The sequence below is a fragment of the Dipodomys spectabilis genome, unplaced genomic scaffold (assembly GCF_019054845.1).
Source record: "Dipodomys spectabilis isolate Male_0828 unplaced genomic scaffold, ASM1905484v1 ptg000107l, whole genome shotgun sequence".
Classification (NCBI taxonomy): Eukaryota; Metazoa; Chordata; class Mammalia; order Rodentia; family Heteromyidae; genus Dipodomys; species Dipodomys spectabilis.
The window spans coordinates 7,753,870-7,766,823 of record NW_024870784.1 but is presented as its reverse complement, the minus strand read 5'-3'; the positions used below and the strand labels follow the sequence as shown (position 1 = coordinate 7,766,823).

Below are 12,954 nucleotides of genomic sequence, written 5' to 3'. Positions count from 1 at the left end.
CGGCCCTCCGCCCGGCTCCGGGCCGCGCGTCGCTCTGGCGTCAAAGCGACGTCAATGGGCCGGGCCGGGCCGGCGGGGGGCGGGCCGGGGGCGGGGCCGGGCGGGGCGGGGCGGCGCCGCGTGCGGCCGGCGGCGGCGGCGGGGCGCTGACATGCGGCGCGGCCCGGGCGGCGGCGGCAGCAGCGGCGGTGGCGGCGGCGGCGGCGCGAGCGGCGCGGGCGGCCGAGCGGGCGGCGGGGCGCGCGGGGCGGGCGGCGGCCCGGCGTGGGTGCGCGGGGCGCGGCGGAGGTGAGCGGCCCGGGCGGACGCGGGCTCGGCTCGGCGGCTCGGCTGGGCGGGCGCCCGCGGGGCGCGCGGGGTGGCGGGCGGGACGCGGGGCGGCCGGGGCGGAGCGGGGCTCCGGCGCGGGCTGCGGGGCCGGCGGCGGCGGGCGGCGGCGGGGTCGGGAGGCCGGCGCGGGCCGGCCGCGGCGACAGGTGTGCGGTCGCGTCCGCGCGTGCCCCCGGGGCCGGCCGTGGGCCGGGGACCGGCGAGCTGCGGGGAGCCACGGGGAGCGCGGGTCGGGGACGGGGACTTGGGCGCGGGGGACGCGGGTCGGGTCGGGACGCGGGTCGGGGTAGGACGCGGGTCGGGTCGGGTCGGGGTCCGGTCGGGGCCCCGGCCGAGCCCTCGCCCAGCGCCCTCGCTCGCCCGCCCGCAGGTGCTGCGCGGAGCCATGGTGATCATGTCCGAGTGCGGCGCGGGCCCCGCGGGCGCCGGCCAGGCCCGGCCCAAGCCGCTCCGCGTGGGCTTCTACGACGTGGAGCGGACCCTGGGCAAAGGCAATTTTGCGGTGGTGAAGCTGGCGCGGCACCGAGTCACCAAAACGCAGGTGCGGGGCCGGGCGGTGGGACGGGGGGGGGGGGGGGGGGGGGTGGTTTGCGGGCGGCCGGCCCTGCCCTGGCCCGGCCACCCCCTGCTCCTTCTGGCCTGCAGAGGGAGGGAGGGTCCGCACCGGAAGTTTCTAGCCCGGGGAAGAAAGCCGTGCCGGGTTTATATTCCTGCACGATTCCTACCGTTAGTGGAGAATGGCCAGAAAGACAAAGAAATGACCAGCAACAAGACGGCCCAGCAAACCCCCAGGGCCCGACCCCGGTAGCCGCACTGGCCAGAGGCGGTTATTTATTTAACTTGGCTTCCTCCACACAACAGGAGTGGTTGCCTTAATCCCCCCCCCCCCCACACCCCAACTTTGTGTAACTTTTTGGAGGCATTCAGTGTTGGGGGGAAAGTGTAAATGAAGTCAAGAGATAATGTTTAATATTTTTTAACTAAATCCGTAGGTGGCAATAAAAATAATCGATAAGACACGATTGGATTCTGGCAATTTGGAGAAGATCTACCGGGAGGTCCAGCTCATGAAGCTCCTGAACCACCCACACATCATCAAGCTCTACCAGGTAGGGGCTTCCACCCTCCTCGCTGGGGTGTTCTGTTGCAAGTTTGTCACTCCTTGTTTCCTGCACAGCCTGGCTGTGGGTCCTGCCGGCGGCCCCTTTCCAGACGTGGTGGGGGTCTGGGAACTGCTCACATAAAGGGGATTGATTATTTTCTTGCTGTTGGGTTACGTCGCGCTCTGCTTCACTGAAGGCTCACCTCATACCATTTGTTCCAGTTTTGAAGTGGTCACTAGGAGAATCACACCTACTCTGCGGCTGCCCCGCAGGCTCTTAGTGATTAAGACATATTTGAGTGAAACCAGAAACTCCCACCTTTGCAGATAATGATTAAACTTTAAAAGCAACCGCTCCTGCCAGTTTCCCTCAACTTGTGTGTGCAATGGCGGCAGTAAGCCTTTGTCTTCCCGGGTTAACTCTTTGGGGCCGGGTGAGCGGAGGCAGGCACCACTTGGAGTTTGCCCTTCATGCCTCTCACCCTGTTGGTTTCTTTTATGACTTATTTTTTGTTTGTGTTGGAATTATTAATTACATCTTTGAGAAATAAGAAATCAGGACTCAACACAATCTCTCACATACTTCCTAGTGATAAAGACAAAGTGAGGCCAGTTGGAGGGTTTGTGTCAGTGCAAGAGTACAGAACTTTGTAACTTAACACGACCCACACACTGGCGCTTGCACTCTGTGTAAGTGAAGGCAGGCTTGTGGGAGCTCGTGTTTCACCCCGTACCTCTGAGCGGACTCGGCTTAGGCTTTATGTGGCTATCATTTTTAAGTTGCCCTCGGAGATAATGAAGTGTCCTTCGGGGCCACGCTGCTGCTGTCCGTACCTGGGAAGTGTGCTGCATGGCTGACTTGTGTAGCCTCGGTCCCTCCCTCCTGTCTCTCCCGTCTTTCTTCCACGCTCACTGCGTGGAGCTCTGCTGAGTGCTGGAAGCCAGGGTGGATGTTCTCACTGCTGCCTCGGGCAACTCGACCTTTGGGACTGGGTGGCTAACCAGGCTGGAAGTCTGAAGCACTTCTTCCTTGTAGGTTTAAACGTCTAACCACACAGACTTTTCTTTTTCCCTCTCCCCTTTTCATGGAGAAAGGAATTGGCAGAGATCTTATCACATGTGAAGGACAGTTAAAACTGTCAACAGGATTGCCAGAATGGTAGTAACACTGCCCTTATTCAATCTACGGCTCAAAGCAACTCCCTTTAAGAGTGTCTTTTTAAAAGAATAGCTATATTATTTTTCCCCATAAGAATATTACCTCTCTAGTTCTGAAATGTTTTATAATATACAGACACAAGATTGTTTTATTTCCAGTACTAAAGACGAGTTCTATCTTGTTTCTTTTTTTTATTTTTTATTTTTTTTTTATGCTTTATTATCCGGTCGTGGGGCCTGAACTCTGGGCCTGGGCACTGTCCCTCAGCTCTTCAGCTCAAGGCCAGCGCTCTACCACTTGAGCCACAGCGCCACTTGCGGCTTTTTTTTTTTTTGCTTATGTGGTGCTGAGGAATGGAACCCAGAGCCTCATGCATGCAAGGCAAGCGCTCTACCACTGAGCCACCTTCCCAGCCCTCTATCTTGTTTCTTAATGAGGTTTGAAGTCCTTTTGTTTGAAGGGAGTACAGAATTCTTTGTCAGTGAGTAAACTTTTAAGGTGTGTGTTGACACAGACAGATGCTGAGGATTTCAAGTCCCTGTAGCTTACCTAGCAAAGCCCAGTTCTCATGCCAACGCATTTGGCAGTGCATGGGAACGGGCCATTGATTGTTCTGGCCATTGGCTTAAACAACCTGTTGCCTGCTAGGCCTTTGGAAGAAGGTGGACAGGATTCCAGAGGCCATCTCCCACAGAGCCCCGGGGGTGTGAGCTGGCCTGGGCCAGAGCCCAGCCAGAGCCGCTGAGCTCAGCACCGCGGGCTGAGTCCTGAAGTTGCTTGCTCTCTCTGAGCAGGAATTTTCTTATTTGTATCTTCAGTGTATAAGCTTTATTTTTTATTTTTCCTGTTCCTCCTTAATGATGAGTGGACTTGTCTTGGGGAAGTTAAAAGGTTTACTGGGGTTCACAAGGAGTTTAGTCCTCCTGCAGTTGGTTCCTTTCCCATAGGGCTAAATGTCAGGTCTGGTTTTTGTCTTGTTTTGTTTTTGTAGGTTATGGAGACAAAGGATATGCTTTATATTGTCACTGAGTTTGCAAAAAACGGAGAGATGTTCGGTAAGCAATGCTTGCTTTCATGCCTGTCGAAGCTGCCCTCCCGTTGGGCCTACGCCCCGCCACTCACCCAGCGTTGCGCTGTGGGCACACTCGGAATCGTGGGGAGAGCGTTGCTTTGTGTCTCCCCAGATTATCTGACTTCCAATGGACACTTCAGTGAGAACGAGGCACGCAAGAAGTTCTGGCAGATTCTGTCTGCCGTGGAGTACTGCCATGACCACCACATTGTGCACCGGGACCTCAAGACGGAGAACCTGCTGCTGGACGGCAACATGGACATCAAGCTGGCAGGTAAGGGGCAGCCCGAGTGGGGCGGGCAGCGAGAGCCGGGCCTGCCCGCCTCATGCCGGAGCCGTCTCCGGGCTAGTGACATGGTTTCTTTGCCTTTCAGATTTTGGGTTTGGGAATTTCTACAATCCTGGAGAGCCCCTGTCCACGTGGTGTGGGAGTCCCCCATACGCAGCCCCCGAAGTCTTTGAGGGAAAAGAGTATGAAGGCCCCCAGCTGGACATCTGGGTAAATGCCCGTGTGTGGACCCCGCTTCCCCGGACGAGGTCCCATGGCCTGCCAGGCCCTGACCCTGGCCGTTTCCTCTTCCCAGAGCCTCGGTGTTGTGCTGTATGTCCTGGTGTGTGGCTCTCTTCCTTTTGATGGGCCCAACCTGCCGACGCTGAGACAGCGGGTGCTGGAGGGTCGCTTCCGAATCCCCTTCTTCATGTCTCAAGGTGAGTGAGCCCAGCCGGCCAGCAGGGGCGTGGCTTGGGGAGAAGGGGCGGGTCTCCCATCTGCTAATGGGAACTGGGCCCAGGTGACTGGGCTGCCAGAGAAACCTGACCACCGATGCTTTCCGGTGCCTCACTTAGCAGGCGGGAGCACCGCCCTCCCTCATCGCCCAGGTGCCTGCGCATGGGCACGTCTGCGTCGGGGGCCCGAGGGCCCTGCCCAGCACGTCCCTGGCCCTGGACCTGCAGAGGGCACCGCGGCTGCTCGCAGCCCAGACTTCCTTGGGGCCTCACCTGGTGGGGGGCGCAAGGTGCTTGCAGGGCGGCCACCCCAGAACTCCTGTGTGTCCTGCAGACTGCGAGACGCTGATCCGCCGCATGCTGGCGGTGGACCCCGCCAAGCGCATCTCCATCGCCCAGATCCGCCAGCACCGCTGGATGCAGGCGGACCCCACGCTGGCCCCGCGGCCCGGCCCCGCCCTCTCCACGCAGGCCTACTCCTCCAACCTGGGCGACTACAACGAGCAGGCGCTGGGCATCATGCAGGCCCTGGGCATCGACCGGCAGAGGACGGTGGAGGTGAGCGGGCCGGACCGCCCCCTGTCCTGACCGCCTCACCCCGCACCCCACCCGTGGCCGCTGGGAGTGTGACTCATTTAAGGGCCGGCCTGTCCGCTCCTGACGGCTGCCCAGGAATAACGTGGAGCGGCCTCGTAGGGGAGCCTCGGTGGCCCTGCAGAGGGAGGCGGCCATGCTCACCCCACGCCTATGTCCCCAGTCTCTGCAGAACAGCAGCTACAACCACTTCGCCGCCATCTACTACCTCCTGCTCGAGCGTCTCAGGGAGCATCGCAGTTCACAGCTGCCCGCCCGGCCCCTGCCCGCCCGGCAGCCTCGGCCCAGGAGCTCAGACCTCAGCGGGCTGGAGGTGAGCCCCTCCGCCTGGCGCGGGGCCTCTGTGTTGGGAGCGGGGGTCCGGTCTGCCCGGTAGCTGCTTGCTTCTCATCACCCCCACCGCTGTCCTGCGCCTCCTAACGTGCGCCGGTGGTCTCCCCAGAAAGAGCCAGCCCTGCCACGGCACCGGCCCGGCTCCCCTGGCTGCCGCTGGAGGCGGGCTCGGGCTGGCCTCTGACACCACCCCTCCTCCCTGCCTCCCAGGCTCCACACGACGGCTTCCCCAGTGACCCTTTCCGACCGTCCCTGCTGTGCCCACAGCCCCAGGCCCTGGCACAGTCTGTCCTGCAGGCGGAGCTGGACTGCGACCTGCACAGCTCCCTGCAGGTACGGAGACCCGCACCCTGGCCTCCCCACCCGCCTGCCCCCCCACCCGCCTGCCCTCACCCTGGCCTCCCCACCCGCCTGCCCCCCAACCCGCATCCCCGCCCGCCTGCCTGCCCCCTGCCTCCCCACCCGCCTGCCCCCCCACCCGCCGGCCTGCCCCCCCCCCCACCTGCCCACACCCCGCCTGCCCCCCAACCCGCCAGCTCCCCAACCCGCCTGCCCCTCCCGCCTGCCCGCACCCCGCCTGCCCGCCCACCCGCCTGTGGCGCCCACCCGCCTGTGGCGTCCACCCGCCTGCCCGCCCACCCGCCTGTGGCGCCCACCCGCCTGCCCGCCCACCCGCCTGCCCGCCCACCCGCCTGTGGCGTCCACCCGCCTGCCCGCCCACCCGCCTGTGGCGCCCACCCGCCTGTGGCGTCCACCCGCCTGCCCGCCCACCTGCCTGTGGCGCCCACCCGCCTGCCCGCCCACCCGCCGGCCCGCCCACCCGCCTGTGGCGTCCACCCGCCTGCCCGCCCACCCGCCCGTGGCGCCCACCCGCCTGCCCGCCCACCCGCCTGTGGCACCCACCCGCCTGCCCGCCCACCCGCCTGCCCGCCCACCCGCCTGTGGCGTCCACCTGCCTGCCCGCCCACCCGCCTGTGGCGTCCACCCGCCTGTGGCGCCCACCCGCCTGCCCGCCCACCCGCCTGTGGCGCCCACCCGCCTGCCCGCCCACCCGCCTGCCCGCACCCCGCCTGCCTGCCCACCCGCCTGCCCGCACCCCGCCTGCCCGCACCCCGCCTGCCCGCCCACCCGCCTGTGGCGCCCACCCGCCTGCCTGCCCACCCGCCTGCCCGCCCACCCGCCTGTGGCGTCCACCCGCCTGCCCGCCCACCCGCCTGCCCGCCCACCCGCCTGTGGCGTCCACCCACCTGCCCGCCCACCCGCCTGCCCGCCCACCCGCCTGTGGCGCCCCCCCGCCTGCCCGCCCACCCGCCTGTGGCGCCCCCCCCGCCTGTGGCGTCCACCCGCCTGTGGCGCCCCCCCGCCTGCCCGCCCACCCGCCTGCCCGCCCACCCGCCTGTGGCGCCCACCCGCCTGCCCGCCCACCCGCCTGTGGCGTCCACCCGCCTGCCCGCCCACCCGCCTGCCCGCCCACCCGCCTGTGGCGCCCACCCGCCTGTGGCGCCCACCCGCCTGTGGCGCCCCCCCGCCTGCCCGCCCACCCGCCTGCCTGCCCACCTGCCTGTGGCGCCCCCCCCGCCTGCCCGCCCACCCGCCTGCCCGCCCACCCGCCTGTGGCGCCCCCCCGCCTGCCCGCCCACCCGCCTGCCCGCCCACCCGCCTGTGGCGCCCCCCCGCCTGCCCGCCCACCCGCCTGTGGCGTCCACCCGCCTGTGGCGCCCCCCCGCCTGCCCGCCCACCCGCCTGTGGCGCCCCCCCGCCTGCCCGCCCACCCGCCTGCCCGCCCACCCGCCTGTGGCGCCCCCCCCGCCTGTGGCGCCCACCCGCCTGTGGCGCCCACCCGCCTGCCCGCCCACCCGCCTGTGGCGCCCACCCGCCTGTGGCGCCCGCCCGCCCACCCGCCTGCCCGCCCACCCGCCTGTGGCGCCCCCCCCGCCTGCCCGCCCACCCGCCTGTGGCGTCCACCCGCCTGTGGCGCCCCCCCCGCCTGCCCGCCCACCCGCCTGTGGCGCCCCCCCGCCTGCCCGCCCACCCGCCTGCCCGCCCACCCGCCTGTGGCGCCCCCCCCGCCTGTGGCGCCCACCCGCCTGTGGCGCCCACCCGCCTGCCCGCCCACCCGCCTGTGGCGCCCACCCGCCTGTGGCGCCTGCCCGCCCACCCGCCTGTGGCGCCCACCCGCCTGTGGCGCCCCCCCCGCCTGCCCGCCCACCCGCCTGTGGCGCCCACCCGCCTGTGGCGCCCACCCGCCTGTGGCGCCTGCCCGCCCACCCGCCTGTGGCGTCCACCCGGCTTCCAGAGCCCCACCGGTGACCTGTCTCCGTCCTTCCCACACAGCCCTTGTTCTTCTCCGTGGACGCCAACTGCAACGGCGTGCTCCGGCACCGCCCCACCTCTCCCAGTAGCCTGCTGGACACGGCCATCAGTGAGGAGGCCCGGCAAGGGCCTGGCCTGGAGGAGGAGCATGAGGTCCAGGAGCCCCTGGCGGGCAGCACTGGCCGAAGACACACGCTGGCCGAGGTCTCCACCCACTTCCCGCTCGCCCCTCCCTGTAAGTCCACTGAGAACCCAGAACCAGGGTGGGCTGCCGTGAGGCCACGGCAGGCTTGCTTGTTGCAGACCCTTTGCCTGGCAGCCTCCTCTCGCCCCTGGACCCCTTCAGCCCGGCCCCCGGCCTCCTCTCATCCTCAGCCCGCTGGTACCACCGACAGCCGGCTGGCTGGGCTTGCGCTCACAGGGTTCACCTCCCCACCCCCGCCCCCGCCCCGAGGGCCCCTGGCCTGTCCATCAGTGGCCTGGGACGGCCAGGGCTCACGAGCACGCTCCCCGGCAGGCATTGTTGTCTCCTGCTCCGCCTCCGCGAGTCCCTCGGAAGGAACAAGCTCCGACAGCTGCCTCACCTTCTCTTCCAGCCAGGGCCCCGCAGGGCTTGGGGGTGGCCTGGCTGCCCAGGGGCTGCTGGGCGCCTGCTCTCGCATCAGGTTCCCCTCCCCGTTCCTGGAGGCACAGTCTGCCACCCCCGTGCTGCAGGCCCAGGCGGGCCTCGGGGGGGCCGTCCTGCTCCCTGTCAGCTTCCAGGAGGGCCGGAGGGCATCAGACACCTCGCTGACCCAAGGTGAGGACCCTGTGCTCACGTCCCCATCCCCGGGCCCGCCTGTCCCGTCCAGGAGCTGCTCCCCAACACCAGATGTACCCACATTCTTCGTTGGGCTCAGGCAGGACGGGCCATGCTCCCCCGAAAGGCTAGAAGAACCGCCCTGGCTCTGGGCATCTGGGCAGTGTGGCTGCCAGTGCGGTGGACGGTGCCTCTAGTCGCTTTTGAGAGCGTGGGGGGCGCTCGTGTCTGGTGGGTGGGGTCAGGAAGGGTCCCCAACAAAGGTGGCTCTGTGCCCACTGGCTGCCAGGGCTCCCTCCACCATCCTCCAGGGCTTGGAGTGCCCATGAGCTTGTCAGCCCACATGGGCACCAGATGCGCGCCAGCGTTAGAACTGCTCCCTAGGCCGCGGGCAGGGCTGGGCCCGGTGGAGGGTGGTCGGGAAGGGCTCGGCACCCAGCACCGCCGGCTTTCTTCCTGCTCGCCGCCCCCCAACCCCCCTCCCCGCCCCCCAGTGCGGACCTCAGCCGGTAAAGGGCCACAGCGGGAGCCGGCTCCGGGCTGATGCCACGTGTGTCTCATCAGGACTGAAGGCCTTCCGGCAGCAGTTGAGGAAGAACGCGAGGACCAAAGGGTTCCTGGGCCTGAACAAGATCAAGGGGCTGGCGCGCCAGGTGTGCCAGTCCTCCAGCCGGGCCCCCAGGGGTGCCCTCCACGCGCCAGCGCAGAGCCCCAGCCTGCAGAGCGGCTCTGCTGGCGGCCGGGAAGGCCGAAGCCTGCTGGAGGAGGTGCTGCACCAGCAGAGGTGGGCCCCCCGCTCCCCCCTCCCCAGTGGGCTGGCTGGGCTGGAGGCCGGGGTTATTTCAGGGAGGAGGTAGGCAGGGGCAGCAAGGCGGCCGCAGGCCCGTGAGGGGTGAAGCTGTCCCACAGCAGCTCGGGGAGGGCGGGCGGACGTCCCCGCAGCCTCGGGAGCTCCTTGAGCCGGAGCGGCAGTGACCGGTGTCCTCCTGTCCTGTTCCGCAGGCTGCTCCAGCTCCAGCACCACCCCGCCACCCTGCCCGGCTGCCAGCAGGTCCTGCTGCAGCCCCCTGCCCCCTACGCGCTGGCCCCCTGCGACGGCCCCCTGGCGTCGGGGTTCACGCTGCTGCCAGCTCCCCTCCTGCCGGCCGGGGTGTCTCCCGTGGCGTCGGCCGCGCGGCTCCTGGACGCCCACCTGCGCATCAGCGCGGAGCAGGCGCCCCTGCCCGCCAGGCCCCTGCAGCAGTGCCTGGCCGGGCGGCCGCAGGGGGACTGCGAGATGGAGGACCTGGCCCCCAGCCCACGGGGGACGGCTGTCCTGGTGCAGTGAGGCCCCTCGGCTCGCCACTCTTCCAAGCAATAATTTCAGATATGTGAAGATGGTTTCGGACTCAAAGCCAAGAACTTTCTCGAAGCGAAGCAAGCAATATGTTAGGTGTACGGGCCTGTTAGTTTATTTTGGTTTTACTTTTTCTTGCACTGAGTGGCCTCGACTGTGGAAGCTTCTGAAAAAATGATGGTTGGGGGTGTGCCGTGAGGGTGGGGCTGGGTGGGGGAGCAGGGCAAGGGAAGATGGACGGCTTCCACCCACAGACAGCGGAGCAGAGGAGCAGAGGCCCGAGCGAGCCTCGAGCCACGCGCTGTCTGCGGCGTGTGTCCCTGCGGGCCCATCGCGGTACGTCTTGGTTTTCAAGTTGCCAGTTCTCCACTTCCTGGAACTTGCGTGCTTCAATGAGACGGAACGCTGCTGCCGCCGCTGCCGCTCGGCCCAGGTGCGTCTGCATTCTTGGAATTCTCCCCAGAAGACGCAGAACTCCTCCGGTTCAGCGGAGCTGCTTCCACTGCTGAGGGTCGGTTTCCAGAATTCTCCCGGGAACCACGTGGGACTGGGAAGGAGCAGAAGGCCCAGACTTGTCCCAGATGCACACACCTCGAGGACGCCAATGAGTTTCTGCTGTATCTCATTTTCGCTGCTAATAACTAAGTTCTTATGCATTTCGTTGCCAGAGTCCAACAAGGACTCCTGACTTGGGGGAAATAGTGCAATATCACGGGCTGTGGCTGGGCCGGGCGCAGGTGGGCAGATGCTCACCGGCTGTGACCCAGCTGCCCTCGGACCGGGCCCCTCCCCAGTCCCCCCGGCCCCCTGGCCCCCTGGCCCGGGCTGCTGTGGCGTGGCTTTCCTGCAAGGCCAATGAGATGAGAAGTCTGGGCGGTGTTTGTAAAGCGCTGTTCCTGTTTTTAAGCAAATGCTATATGTGTGTACAATCAGGAAACACATGGACACGACTTATTTTTTATACTTTGTACTACACTTTTGTGTTTCCCATTTAAACCTCGCGCAGTCACGTCGGCACCGGGCTGCACTGAGGAGGGGCTGAGGCGCTGGGGCCCTGGGCCCGTCCCGGTGGGCAGAGACACGGCCACCCGCCCCCTGCCAGCGCCCCCCTCCCTCCCTGCCAGGTGCCTTCAGCTTAGACCTGCAGTGTTACAGGAAGGGGAAGGCGGGTATTCCTAAAAGCCAAAGATTGACTGAGTTACTTGAGGGCGGGCTGGGCGCAAGCGCCTTGTGGGGTCTCCGCCCTGCCGCCCAGCAGCCTCTGTGCCCCATGCTGAGCCCGCAAGCTCGCCACGCGCTCTGTGGCTGGCTAAATGTGGACTAAGGGTTCCCCCCGGGAGTGGACTGGCACCTGCCACAGAAAACACCAAAGCCTCCCGCCCGCCAACCCTGTGTTGGGGGCCGGGGGTCGGGGGCGGGCGCATGTGCCCTGCCTGCTCCCCTGTCCACAGAGGCAGCTCAGCAGCCCGCGCAGTCCCGTCCCCTCCCGCCCTCTCGGTTCCGGTCCCCAGGCCTCGGCACCCTGCCTGTCTGAAGCAGTGGCAAGCACTTTACTCTCACGGTGGTTTTGTTTGGGGATGGCTTCGACCCTCTGAGTTCTAGGAATGCGTGTTCTGCAGACGGTCCTGCCACAGCTTCGTGATGACGCTACGTGACCTGCTTGATGTGTACACAACTGGTTTGTTTTTACTACACCTGAATTCTTTCGTTTCTTACGTTAACATGAGAAATGTATGCCAAATGGTTAGTTGATGTATGTTTTTTTTAATTTAATATTTAAATAAAATATTTGGGGGAACCTTGACTTTCAGTTCATCTCTGAGAACTCAGCTTGGATCCATGTCACCAAGAGTCTTGAGGCGGTTCAGGCGTTAAGGTCAGGGAAGGGGCAGGGGCCAGGCCCTGGGCCGAGACTCCCTCAGGCCTGCCTCCCCTCTTCCCGAATGTTTTCTGAATCTGCCAATAAACAAAGGGGTTGGGAGTTACATAGGAGTCATGACTACCTTCCAGATGCGGCTTCTTAGAGAAGGAGAGCTTGCTTCCTTCTGTTAAAAGTCTGTGGGCTGGGCTGGGAAGGTGGCTCAGTGGTAGAGCGCTTGCCTTGCATGCATGAGGCCCTGGGTTCGATTCCTTAGTACCACACAAGCAGAAAAAGCCAGAAGTGGCGCTGTGGCTCAGGTGGTAGAGTGCTAGCCTTAAGCTGAAGAGCTGAGGGACAGCGCCCAGGCCCAGAGTTCAGGCCCCACGACCAAAAAATAAAGTAAAACTAAAAGTGTGTGTGCTCTGCTGGCAGGTGGGCTGTGGGTGGGAGTGCTACCATGGTCAGACTCCGCAGGAAACCCACCACTGCGTAGCGCTCCAACAAGAACCTACATTTCCTCTGCTGGGTCGTCCCAAAGGCCTGAAAGCAGGGTTTCAGCTGTTGACACACACATGCCACTCACAGGAAAGGCGCAGCAGTGGATGAGGGGTCGGCAAGTAGTGTGGGATATGATTCAACCTTGAAAAAAAGGCAGGTGCCAGGGACATTCCTACTCCTGATGAACGAGTAAAAAGCCAGAACCGGTGTGGCTCAAGTGGTAGAGCGACAGCCTTGAGTACAAAAGAGATACAGCACCCAGATCCTAGGTTCAAGCCCCCGTAGTGGCACATAGCAAAAAGGCCAGACTAGACAGCACACCCCCATAACAGCTAAGCCAGCCCACGCCAGAGCCCTGGCGGTGCCTCCCTTGCTCAGGGACCCAGGCTGGGGGCGCAGCGGTGCCCACGTGTGCTATGTGCCCTTGGCAGCCCTGCGGGAGTGGGGTGGGGCGGCACGGGGGCCGGGGGTGGGGTGCGGCATCTGAGTTGGCCATGCTCTTGCGACCAGCTTACCGCGCAGGGACAGGGCATCTTGGCAAGGGGAAGAGCTCAAGCCAAGTCTTGCCTTGGACTTGGGATGTGCCGTGCCTAATAGCACTGACGTGCACGTGCTTCCCCGGGAGCACCGGCCGCCATGCGTGACTCCACCAGCAGGTGTGCGGCTCTGCGTGCAGCCGCCATGTGCCTGGCTGTGCAGTGCAGACTCCGGGACTCGGGTGGACGATGTTCACTATGGCGAACCCCCCCCCCCCCCAGGAGCCGCGAGGACTCGGGAGCAGCTCTGCACACCTAGTGAGCACAGTAAACAGCGGCGTCCGCAGACGTGCAC

General features: G+C 65.3%; 1 protein-coding gene across 1 annotated transcript; it reads left to right on the top strand.

Annotated features, from left to right (window-relative positions):
• Positions 1-265: 265 nt before the first annotated feature.
• Positions 266-11,568, top strand: Sik1 (salt inducible kinase 1). The gene is made up of 14 exons (XM_042687312.1): positions 266-288; positions 701-871; positions 1,323-1,439; positions 3,583-3,646; positions 3,776-3,937; positions 4,038-4,162; positions 4,248-4,371; positions 4,724-4,947; positions 5,147-5,296; positions 5,527-5,649; positions 7,651-7,864; positions 8,147-8,428; positions 8,993-9,212; positions 9,431-11,568. Exons 2-14 carry the CDS (start codon positions 716-718, stop codon positions 9,753-9,755), a joined length of 2,286 nt encoding a protein of 761 aa, XP_042543246.1. The 5' UTR covers positions 266-288; positions 701-715; the 3' UTR covers positions 9,756-11,568.
• The last annotated feature ends 1,386 nt before the right edge of the window (positions 11,569-12,954 follow it).